General features: G+C 51.0%; 1 protein-coding gene and 1 non-coding gene across 3 annotated transcripts in view; both read left to right on the top strand.

Moving 5' to 3' along the window:
• The window catches only part of LOC122373304 (2-aminomuconic semialdehyde dehydrogenase-like), an 84,936-nt gene that overhangs the window by 62,039 nt on the left and 10,827 nt on the right, over positions 1 to 12,070 (top strand). For both annotated transcript variants that reach the window (XM_043351241.1, XM_043351242.1), the window contains 7 exons: positions 5,472 to 5,672; positions 6,295 to 6,403; positions 6,706 to 6,789; positions 7,332 to 7,514; positions 7,940 to 8,115; positions 8,563 to 8,737; positions 9,488 to 9,588. In XM_043351241.1, coding sequence (XP_043207176.1) covers positions 5,472 to 5,672; positions 6,295 to 6,403; positions 6,706 to 6,789; positions 7,332 to 7,514; positions 7,940 to 8,115; positions 8,563 to 8,737; positions 9,488 to 9,588 — 1,029 coding nt within the window. The remainder of the gene's footprint in view (positions 1 to 5,471; positions 5,673 to 6,294; positions 6,404 to 6,705; positions 6,790 to 7,331; positions 7,515 to 7,939; positions 8,116 to 8,562; positions 8,738 to 9,487; positions 9,589 to 12,070) is intronic.
• Positions 9,932 to 10,003, top strand: Trnaq-cug. The gene has a single exon. It is a non-coding gene; the product is annotated as a tRNA-Gln (tRNA).

The following is a 12,070-nucleotide window of genomic DNA, read 5'->3' as shown; positions in this document are numbered from 1 at the left end:
TCACTGATAATACCATGTCAGGTCACAGGTCAGGTCACCAAGGGTCAGCACATGAACCAACTTTACTATTTACTAGGGTTGTGCGATGCATGTTTTATGGCCCCCCTGACATGGCCCCCCCAAAAAGGTTACAGGTCTAAGGTCATTTGGGTCAGGTTCATGGAATTTTCAGGGTAGGTTCCTTGAGATTTGGTCAAGTTTGGCGCTTTCGGTCAACCGTCGTGAAAACGGCTGCTCTGAACCTTTCTGAGCACGGTGCAAGTTCAAATATACATATGTAACATGTTCCCATTCAATGATACATTAACCCTCGCCGGACCTATTGGTTTTGTACATACGCGCCGGCCGGGGGGAAGGGGTTGGCACGTTTTCCCTCGCCGTTTCGCCCCTGATGAAGCTAGAGCGTCGCGGAAAAAACAAGCGTGTGCGCCGTTACAAGACGCAGGGACTGGTCCCCGATTTTAAGGTCTCATGAGGTCAGGTCAAGTGACCAAGAGCCAGAGTTCAGTTTTCCATAACTTCGCAAAAAAAAAAACGGTCGGAGAGCCGCGATTTTGGCATCATCGTGTTCGCCTCGCTCAGGCGCGTCGAATGGTATACTTTTTGTTCGGGTGAGGTCAACTTGAGGTGTTGACCTCCGGTCAAGGGCAGGTCAGCTCCACCAGATCACGAAGCTGGTTGAAAGAGGTCATGTTACATATTACTCGAATCGGCAGGTCTTCCTGAGTTAATTGGTGGCTTTCCCGACTCGCTAACTCAATTTGATGGGGAGTTATTGATGAAAAACTCTAATGACCCAAGTATGTAACTGCAATGAAAACCGTAAGCCTCATGCTAATAATTATCTTCAAAATAGGGCCAAGAAAATAAGACATGTTGGCCAAACTGACAAACTGACTTTTGTGAAACCGTCTTACGGTTTTCATTGCAGTTATATATGTAATCATGAGCTTCAAAACCGCGCTTTCTTTAATCAATGACCCAAGTGACCATAAATGACGCCACGCACATAGGCGGCGGAACGGGGGGGGGGGGCACCGGGGCACCGTGCCCCCCTTGAATTCTGCAAGGGGGGCACCAATAGCAAAGTGCCCCCCTTAAATTTGATGTATTAGTACCAGGGGCGGATTCGGGAAAACTCCAAGGGGAGGGTCATGAATCGAAGTGGTGGCCCTACCTATACCCAAAATGAAAACCTCAACGGATTTCGGCCACTTAATTTTGGTGGTGCCCTATTTTCAGTTTTTTCTTTATTTTTGGTTAGTCATGTGATGACTGGTGCCCCTGCTAGGGCGCTGGTGCCCCTGGAAAGACTGTGGTACCTAGTACCTACCTACCCTGCCCCCTGACAAGCCTACGGTGGGCCCTAACATGACTTAGGTGCCTATGGGCCCTGACAGGCCCGTGGTGTCCCTGACAGGCCTGGGGTGTCCTTGCTAGGCCTGTGGTGTCCCTGGGCCTTGGCAGGTCTGTGGTGCCCCTGGCGAGCCTGTGGTGCCCCTGTTAGAACGCAGGTGCCCTTGACAGGTTTGTGGTGCCCCTGACTATCCTAAGTGCCAACGACAGGCTTGTGGTGCCCTTGACAGGCCCATGGTGCCCTTGCGAGGCCGGTGGTTCCCCTGCGAAGCCGATAGTGCCCCTGGCAGGCCTCTGGTGCCCCTGGAAGACCTGTAGTTCTTTTGCTAGACCGATGGTGCTCCTGACAGGCCTGTGGTGCCACTGACAGGCCCGTGGTGCCCCTGCTAGGTCTGTGGTACCCCTGACGGGCCTGTGGTGCCTCTGTCGGCTGTCAGGCCTGTGGTGCTCCTGGCAGGCATGTGGTGACCCCAGGCCCTAAGTCATGACCCATGTGACCTCCCCCTGGGATTCGCCACTGATTAGTACTGCGATGGCTTCTTGGGAATTTGATACATGTAGGATAAATGGATAAATGGAATTTATCAAACGACAATAAGGAAGAGACAAACACATGCCTAGGTACTTGAGGATCAGCTTAAAAGTTAACCACACATACGGGGGTGAACTGCCATTTTCGTTAGGAAAATAAAAAAAAATAAAAAAATAAAAAATCATCGTGTCAGGGCTGTGACGAAAAATAAGTGGCCTAAATCCGATGAGAAAACAGGATTTGGGGGTACCCTAGGTTTGGCTCCTTGAGCTGGTGCCCCCCCCCTTGTCTCAAATCGTTCCGCCGCCTATGGCCACGCAATGTCAACAATGCAAAAGTGAAGCATCGGACCTTGCAAGGCGTGCAAGAAATCACGATTCCATGTGCTGGAGACAGTTTGAGATAGTTCTCGGCGCTAACATAGCAGTTTTCATTTTTCCCCATTGACTTATACCTATTGGTGAGGTCACGTGGCCGATCTGACCTCATATGATTTTTAGGGAAAATCCGAGATATACGAGTATGTACAAATTGTGAGACCTCTGGATGATACTACATCCTGTAAGTTTCATCTGTGAAAGTTCCTCTGGCACTGACGGCGTTGCGAAGTTGCGACATCTGAGTACTGTGCAGAGGTTCACTTATGACGTCACAGGTCATTGACTTGACCTGACCTGAAAATGCGGTTGGTGTCACAAGATGCGGCTTGGATCAAAGGTCAGGTATGCCAAGTTTCAGCTCTCTATCGCCTGCGTGTTCGGAGCTATCGTGAAAAAACCTATAGGGAGGCGGCACCCGCCCCCCCCCCCCCGTCGGACGGCGAGGGTTAATGATACATGCAGTACCTGATACGAGCATAAGGTTAAAACATGCCTAATTTCATTTCAATAATAACGCTCGAAAGCGTCACAGCTAGACAAAAAAGAAAAACTGTACTTAAAAATAAGCGGATGTGAACACACTCTCCTTGACCGAATCCTTACAAAATGCAAGTCACGGGCCATGGCACCCCAGAAAACCTTGCTTAAAAAGACCCACTGAATCGCCACGAAATCAAGTGCTTTAACATAGGCGTGTCATCTCTATGTATATAAGATCTCTATGGTTCCTATGGCTCAGTTTTTTTTTTAACTCAAATTTTATTTTAATTAATTTCAATGTACCTTAACGTGGTGTGTTTTAGGCTTTTAGTTCTGGCTTTTACTGTTTTTGTACACTTGTACTGCATGCCTTTGTCTTTGTATAATGACGTGGATGCCATAGAACCCATGAAAGTGGAGGCACCGAATACACTATCTATCTACAGTCTAGTATCTATCTATCTATCTATCAATCTATCTATCTATCTATCTATCTATCTATCTATCTATGGAAAAGTAGTGAGCTTTACAGCTTGAAAGCTTGAAAGGGTTTTCTCGAGTAGTGATAGATCGTAGCATTCGTGTTTTACTTCAGTAACGATTATCGCATCACCGAAAATAGCAGCCTTAGCATGGGCGCCGCCACCGGGGGGGACGGGGGGGACGCGTCCCCCCCACTCTCAGAATGGAAGGGGGACGTCCCCCCCAAACTCATTACGGAGCGAGCCAAGCGAGCTTAGTCTTTCGGATAACGGACATTTCTGAGTATGAGCGGCCGGCACGCTTTTGCGAGGCTTATATCTCAGCAGCCACTTGACCGAATTACATGCCATAATTTTCGCTAGGGTAGCTTTATTCCTTCTAACAAGTGTTGGACTATTCTCAGTGCATGTGGGTGACCCCTTATGCACGTGCCATGTGAAAAATGAAGAGGTGTCAGTTTTGTAACAATTGCAATATCTCGGTAACTACTGGGCCGATTGCGCTGAAAGTTGGCATATATAGGTAGGTACCCACTATAGAGCAATGCATATTCATGTGCTACAGTTGGGGTGCTGCTGCACGTGCGCACGTGCAGGGGTCGATTCCAGATCTCGAGAACGGCTGAACCGATTGTGCTGAAATTTGATACATGGTTAGGGACCGGTTAGTAGGGTACCGTGCAAAAGTCAGTTGGGACCCATTTTGCACGTGCGCACGTGCAGGGTGCCGCTTCCAGACCAGAGCTCGTGAACGGCTGGGCCGATTGCGCTCAAATTTGGCACATCGTTAGGGACCGGTTAGTAAGGTGCAGTGCACAAGTTAGTTGGAGGTACCCCCTTCCAATTTCGCACGTGCAAGGCCCACCCTCTCGCTCGATCCGTTGGTCGCCCCAAAAGGCGTTTTGCTGGTTGTTATCCATACTCGAAATTTGCTTAGGCCCTTCTGTCCAATGAGACCATTTCAGAGCCGGAAGGATGAAAGAATTAGTGGGAGACATTGGGCTGGGCAGCCAACCCAGTGAGCCACAATTGGGCTGAACCCGACCAATTGAACAGGCAGCCCAGCCCACTGGCATTCACTGCACCCGGCAAAGGACTATAGCTCCAGTGGAGCCATTCCTGCATGGGATAGTTGCCCGTCCAGCCCGGAGCAGGGGGGTTGCGGCGTGTAGGAGAAGGATTTGACTGTCCTGAGGATGGAAGAGATAGAACGGTGCCGAATCTGAGAGGGTTAAATTTCCAGCTTCTAAGAAATAAGCTATACGGTTGAGAGGACAACAAAACTTTGAGGCGACCTGACTACTTCACTTGGTGACCTGACCTAAGGTTTTCTGGTATCAAGCTTGTTACACGGGCTGCAAAATCCGTATTTTGGAGCAGTTTTGCCTGATGTTTTTTGCCAATTTTCGCGGCGCTTCGCGCCGATTCATGCACAACCCAAAAAGAGAGGTTGTTACTATTACAACGCCCCCTCCCCCACGCGGGTATGCAATATGCATTTCCTATGCAATATGCATTACCGATCAGATTAGTGGCATACATGAGCAATTATAGCCTGATAGAGCACTGGAGGTTTTGCCGTGTCAAAATGAATCGGACATCGGATGTGTATATAGGTAGGTACTTGGTGGGAAATCGGTCTATAGCCATACCTAAACTACTTTCCTCAAACCAGTTGTTTTGCCACAGTTATGAGTTTTTATGCTTAAAATGGTCAGAAAGTAACATAATGAATATTTGCAAAGAGGATTTTATTTTATTTTTACATAAGAACTGTTTTCCATCTTTCGTAGAGGTTTCTTATATTGCAGCGGAAGCTGATTACGCGTTGACCAAGCATACTCGTATTACGTAGTTCAAACCAGCTGAATGCTGATTGGCTAGCATTTTTCCGTAAGGGAATGGATTCCTCGGTAATGGAATGACAAAGTGTAGTCTCAGCTCAAGTCTCAGCACAAGCTACAAAACTGTTACTAGTTTAAAACCCTATGTTAAAAGTGGCATATTTGCTTTAAACGTTCAATACATCGGACCGAAAAAGCCACGGTAAGAATGTCTTTTTTTTGGGTTTTCAGTCGGTCAGTCCGTCCCCCCCAGTCAAAAATCCGTGGCGGCGCCCCTGAGCCTTAGTGTGTCTTCTGTCTACTGTAGACTTTCGGTATTCGTGTTACAAATGGGTCATAGTATCAAGCCAATAATTATCCTAGTTTGTTATCCACTGAAGTATCCCGTTTTTCTCAGCTGGTCGAAGTTACCGGTACAGCAGCGGACCGACTACTGTCTGAAAATCGCCGCCATCTTGGAATCACGTCTGGACGAGTTTGCCGAGGCCGAGTCACGTGACCAGGGCAAGCCCGTGTGGCTGGCGCGTGCGGTGGACGCACCACGAGCCGTGCTCAACTTCCGAGCCTACGCCGAGTCACTCAACCACGAGCTGATGACGTGAGTCCCGAGTCCTGTGACGACTAGAGTTTATGACGTGAGTCCGTAAGGGTGAGACCCTGTGATGTCAAGAGTTTGTTATGACGTGAGTCCGTATTATCGTCCTATGGTGTGGTGACGTGAGTCAATGCAACGTGAGTCAACGTGGTCGTGAGTCGTGATCGTGTGTCGTGAGTGACACGTGGCCCAGAGAACCGAATATCCATGACGTGAGTTCGTATTATGATAACCTGAGTCGGTCTAATCGGGTGAGCACGATGATTCGATGTCCTCTCATTGATCCTTACTTTTCCCCAGATATCAGTTTTTGCTCAGTGTTTGCTCAATGTCCTTAGCATTTGTTGCATGTCAAATACCCACCTCGTAATATATATCATGAAACATGTTGGAATTTACTGCTGTTTCTTACTTGTGCTTTATCATTTACACCTATCCCGTGCATCCCAGCTCGAACACGCCGACACCGGGGTGTTAATTTACACCCTGCGCAGCGGCCGTTGGAGGAGTTGTTGTACACCTGTCCGGTTTTTCCCCAGCTCGAACATGCCGACACCGGGGGTGTTGAATTACACCCTCCGCCAACCGGTGGTAGTTGTTGTACACCTATCCGGCTTATCCCCAGCTCGAACACGCCGACACCGGGGGTGTTAAATTACACCCTCCGCCAGCCGGTAGGGGTCGTGGCCGCCATTTCACCCTGGAACCTGCCAATCTACCTTCTCACATTCAAGGTAGGTATTGGCCATAAATTACTTGATAGTAATGCTTGACTTGTCTGGCTTGCTGTGCTACATGCTACATAGGAACTTGTTTATACGACATCAAATCGGCAAGGCTCGGTACTACTCGTGCGCCATTATTCAGATGACTAAAACGTGCTTTGAATAATAACTTCGTGCTCATCGTACATAGAGTAACTTCAAAGTCAACCCGAATATGCTTATCCGCGCTTATAATCTGACGGTTGGACAGTGGCGCGGGTGCGCCGTGCTGTTGCTTCTCCTGACCGTGTGCACCGTGTTGTCGTTTTCAGATCGCTCCCGCCATTATGACGGGTAACACGGTGGTTTGTAAACCAAGCGAGTTCACCTCGGTGACCGCTTACAAACTCGCTGAGGTGAGAGTCACTTTTATACGGTTTAACTTTGCCTATTGCGTTTATAATATGCAGTGTTTTGGATATCCACTTAATCAGCAATGGCGGCTTTGAAAAGTATATCGTCTTACTTGAATTTATTTTTGCGTTAGATAAAAGCACTAAATGCTTGGCTCCGGTCTGGTCTGCTGATACCTGTTTATCGTCTAACAGGTGAACTGTTGACGCAAGTGTAACGCCATAGCCACATGCCAACGTCTAACGTTTGTACTTTGTATTTCTTTTATTCATGGCGTTTTCTTTGAGCCTGAGATCGACAATATTACAGAATCGCCACAGCCCAGACCTGCTGGCTACTCGTCGTCTCATCCTTTTTCGTCTTCTTCTTACCCCGTCTTCTCTTATCCCTTCTTCCCTCCCTTCCCTGCAGGTGATTCAGGAGGCTCTCCCGGTCGTTGAATTGCCTACGTTGTTCACGCTCCCCCCCCCTCCCTGCAGGTGATTCAGGAGGCGGGTGTGCCGGTCGTTGAATTGCCTATGTTGTTCACGCTCCCCCCCCGCAGGTGATTCAGGAGGCGGGTGTGCCGGCCGGCGTGGTGAACATGGTGTTTGGCTCGGGACCCGGCGCCGGAGAGGCCCTCGTCACTCACCCCGAGGTCAAATTGGTCTCCTTCACCGGCTCCACCGCCGTGGGCCGGCACATCAACCAACTGTGCGCGCCACACTTTAAAAAGGTCTCGCTCGAGGTGAGAAAGTTGAGCTGCTGATGATAATGTTGTATTTGTGGTGATCGTTCGCTTCGTTGATTGATTCTTCTCATTGCCTATTGTATAATAATGTCAAGCACGTTTCTTACGCATTTTGTGCCGTACTTTTTGGAAGATGTGAAAAGTCTGTTCTGTTTTCAGTTTCCGCTGGTTGATGGACGTATTCCTGTGCGCTCCTTGACGATGAAATGACCTTACGCTCGACGGGGCACCTGTCTGACAGCCTAGTATGGCTGATACGTTTACCTTCAACATTGTACTTCTCATATTAACGTTCTGTCACAAAATAAAAGCACCACTGTTTTTCACTTGCTGTTCTATGGCTCCGTTTACCCTTCTTATTCGCCCGAAAAACTTGAAGTCGAGTATTTTGCTCCCACTTCTGACTCACCCTCCGTTGCCAGATGGGCGGTAAGAACGCCGCGGTGGTGTTTGGTGACGCCGATCTGACCGAGGCCATCCCGACGCTGACCCGCGCCGCGTTCGTCAACTCGGGACAGGTTTGTCTCTGTGCGTCCCGTATCTACGTGCACAGCGACATCTATGAGCAGTTTGTCGAACTGTTCGTCAAAGAAACCAGGTGAGTGGCTGCCTTCACCGTTAGCATTTGACCTTAAATCCTAACTCGGATGGACTATGTCGACGTTAGTTACCTGGCAGCGATGTGTTCAATTGGCGGTTAAAATCCATGGTAAACCGGGCGCGGGCGAGGCCGGGTGGCGGGTCCGTGGTGTCATTCGCAACAAGCACTGCTTAGCGGGGCACCCGGGCTAACAGCCATTCTAATCGACGAAATTCCTAAACAATAGAATACTGATAATATCTGTACCGATGACACCTTGTATACACAGTGAAGAAGGCTCTTGGAACCGAAAGTTTCGCAGTTTTTTAATATAGTTACTTTCCACTAATTGGTTTATTTTTTTACATCATCATCCAATACTGATAAGATAAATCACCGCAATTTCTGCACCCCTCACACTTTCCCAACCTCCCATCATCTTACCCTCCCCCCCCCCGCCCGCAGGTCTAAGAAGGTGGGCCCTCCGTGCTCCGAAGGCGTCTTCATGGGCCCGGTCAACAACCGCGTGCAGTTTGAGAAGGTGAAGCGGTACCTGGAGATCGCCAGAGAGGAGGGGGGCGTCATCCGGTGCGGCGAGACCGTCGACCCGCCGCTCAGCCTGCCGGAGGAGAACGCGGAGGTAGGGGGCAGGGGTGTGTGTGTTTGAGAAGAGATCTGCTTTCAACTAGCCTCAATGTGAGTGGCGTCTTGTTATAAGCGCCACCAAAATTTTTACGTTAATTGAAAATACTTATAAGCTGGCCAGTATAGGCTTCCAGTATAAATAGGTAAGCTGAAAAATGCATTTTTTATAAGTACATAGATTCTCTCTCTCTCTCTCTCTCTCTCTCTCTCTCTCTCTCTCTCTCTCTCTCTCTCTCTCTCTCTCTCTCTCTCTCTCTCTCTCTCTCTCTCTCTCTCTCTCTCTCTCTTTCACTCACTCTCTCACCCTCTCTCTCTCTCTCTCTCTCTCTCTCTCTCTCTCTCTCTCTCTCTCTCTCTCTCTCTCTCTCTCTCTCTCTCTCTCTCTCTCTCTCTCTCTCGAGGTGGATGGTCGGTTTACTTTCGTTTTCGAGTTTGAATTGTAGCATCGCGCAATTTGTTATTGCTGGCACATTCTCTGTCTCCGAAAACAGACAAAATCCTGCATTCTATTGTGTGACGTACTTTTATATCGTCATTATATGAAGGCAAGGCAGCTTATGGTGGTAGCATTAGTAGTTCATGCTTTTTCTCTAGTCTATCAACTTGGGTGCTAGGAAGGGCCATCGTTTTCACTCAAAATAATCTCCTCCCAGCAGCGTGTTATAAAAGTATACGTGTGAGACATATCCCCTCAGTACATTGACTCTTACCCTCGCTAACCCCTGCCCTTACCCTCTGTCGCCAGGGCTACTTCCTGCAGCCGACGGTGATTACCGGCCTGTCTGACGGCTCCCGCTGTATGCAGGAGGAAATCTTCGGACCTGTCACCTGCCTGACTCCCTTTGAGTGAGTAGGAGAACTGGGAAGGGACGATTGAGATGGGAGTTGAGTTGGGAGTTGAGTTGGGATTGAGTTGGAAGTTGAGTTTGGATTGAGTTGAGATTGAATTGGGAGTTGAGTTGGGATTGAGTTGGGATAGGGACGGGATGATCTTGTAGTATGACAAATGACAATTGTGAATTGTGGATGTCCTACGCCTTCCATTTGATATTAGGCAAGAGAGTGACTGGATTTATGCAATACGGAGCGACACTTTGTAATTAGACTGATCGGAGTGACACTAATCACATCTTGATTTATTATTTATTCACAAAAGCTGCCGAAATGCGCCAACCGTCTGCGGATCGTCGGCCCCGTGGTGTAACGGTTAGCACTCAGGACTCTGAATCCTGCGATCCGAGTTCAAATCTCGGCGGGACCTGATCGTTTCCCTTTTGGAGCGAATTAACTTGGTAACGGACCGTGGGAATTACTAAAAACGAACACTCGTGAACAGGTAATCACGAACTCTGTTCTTTTCCGTTGGATGTTCATATTCCTCTCCATAGATGTCGCTAGTGGTTAGCGCCTGTTAAGATGCTGCGCCGGATAATTCTCCACACGGCAATAGATGTCGCTAGTAGTGAGCGCCTGAAGGTATGCTGTACCGGATAGCAGGCTACTTTGGCCCATAGATGTCGCTAGTAGTGGGCGCCTGCAGATATACTGTACCGGATAGCAGGCTACTTTGGCCCATAGATGTCGCTAGTAGTGAGCGCCTGAAGGTATACTGTACCGGATAGCACGCCACTTCGGCCCATAGATGTCGCTAGTAGTGAGCGCCTGAAGGTATACTGTACCGGATAGCACGCCACTTCGGCCCATAGATGTCGCTAGTGGTGGGCGCCTGAAGGTATACTGTACCGGATATCACGCCACTTCGGCCCATAGATGTCGCTAGTAGTGGGCGCCTGTAGATATACTGTGCCGCATGGCGTGCTATTTCTACGCGGGCACAGGCTTGTAGATAAGTAAACAACGTTGGGTATGGTACTCGTCAGGACACTCGTGGAGACGGTACCGATAGGAACGTCTCCGCAGTGGGCGCACGCTCTTGCAGCGCAGTCCGCGTACCTGGTACCGGTCGCCTTGCCTGGCCTTCAGCCTTTTGTGACTTGTTTCATTGTAGGTAGGTCAAATAGTTGGTTGTCTATTCCACTTCTTTTCCCACTCTCTGAGGCGTCTGTCCTCCTCCCTCCCCGTCCTTTCCTTTCTACCTTTGTCGTTGTTTGGGGGCATCCGAGGCCACCGGCAGCGCCGGCCCTCTTCGCCCAATTTTTTTATCCGGGTCGGCTTAGCTTTGAAATCTGCGGCTCCGCCCGCTAGTGATTCTTTATCTGTACTTGACATCCCACCTCTACATTAAATTTGCTATTCGCTTGAGATTTACATCAACAACATGGACTCGGCCGAGACCACCGACCCTGCACCGGGTCACCCTTCCGAGGAGCCCGCCGAGCTCCCCCCCTCCCAGGCCATACCCGAGGGACCGGCTTTCCTGCTGGTAACAAGGAAGGAGGGAAGCTTCAGACACACCAACCCCTTCTCCCTCCGCCGGTCCATCGACTCATACATCGGTCCGGTGAACTCACTTAAAGCACTCAGGAGCGGCGCCCTCCTCATCGAGACGAAAACGGAAACCCAAACGATCCAAATGATGCGAACGGCCTCCTTCAGAGGCACCCCAGTCACGATCAGCCTCGCCACCCGGCTGAACTCTGTCGAGGGGTCGGTCCGCTCCGACGCCCTCACCGAGATAACAAACACGGAGCTCCTTCAGGAACTACAGACCCAGGGCGTCGTACGGGTCCAGCGCCTCCGGTCCCGCGACCTCCAAAATCTTGGGCCGAACCCCACCGTCCGGCTCACCTTCAGCGGCCGCATCCTCCCGCAGGCCATCCGATGCGGGTACCTTTCCGTGCCCGTGGACCCCTGGGTCCCGGCCCCGCGCCCCTGCACTAAGTGCTGGGCCTACGGACACTCTAAGCGCGCCTGCCGTCGACGCCAGCCCATGTGTGGCCGCTGCGGCGGGCCGCACGACGCCGAAAAGTGCAGCGGCCCTGAACAGTGTCCCGGCTGCGGCGGTCCCCACCCGGCGTGGGACCGCCGGTGCCCTATCGCAGAAGACGCCAGGCAGTGGCACCGCGCGGAAGTCAAGAACCGCCGCGCGGAGCACCGGGCCCAAGGCCACGGTCGGCCCAACGGAGCCACGTGGTTCCGGGAGGAGCGGCCCGACGGGCTGCTCCCCGCCCCTCACGCGCCGTCGGACACCGGGTCCCCTCCCACTCGTTCCGCGACCGCCGCCGCCGCCGCCCGCCCGACCGCCGCCGCCGCCCGCCCGACCGCCGCCGCCGCCGCCGCCCGCCCGACCGCCGCCGCCGCCGTCGCCCGCCCGACCGACACCGCAACCGCCCCTCTCGCCGGGGACGACTGGCCGCCCCTGCCGGCC

Source organism: Amphibalanus amphitrite, unplaced genomic scaffold (assembly GCF_019059575.1).
Source record: "Amphibalanus amphitrite isolate SeventyFive unplaced genomic scaffold, NRLGWU_Aamphi_draft 001475F_arrow, whole genome shotgun sequence".
In the NCBI taxonomy this organism is placed as follows: Eukaryota; Metazoa; Arthropoda; class Thecostraca; order Balanomorpha; family Balanidae; genus Amphibalanus; species Amphibalanus amphitrite.
Note: the sequence above shows the minus strand (reverse complement) of the source record. Positions and strands in the feature narration are given on the sequence as shown.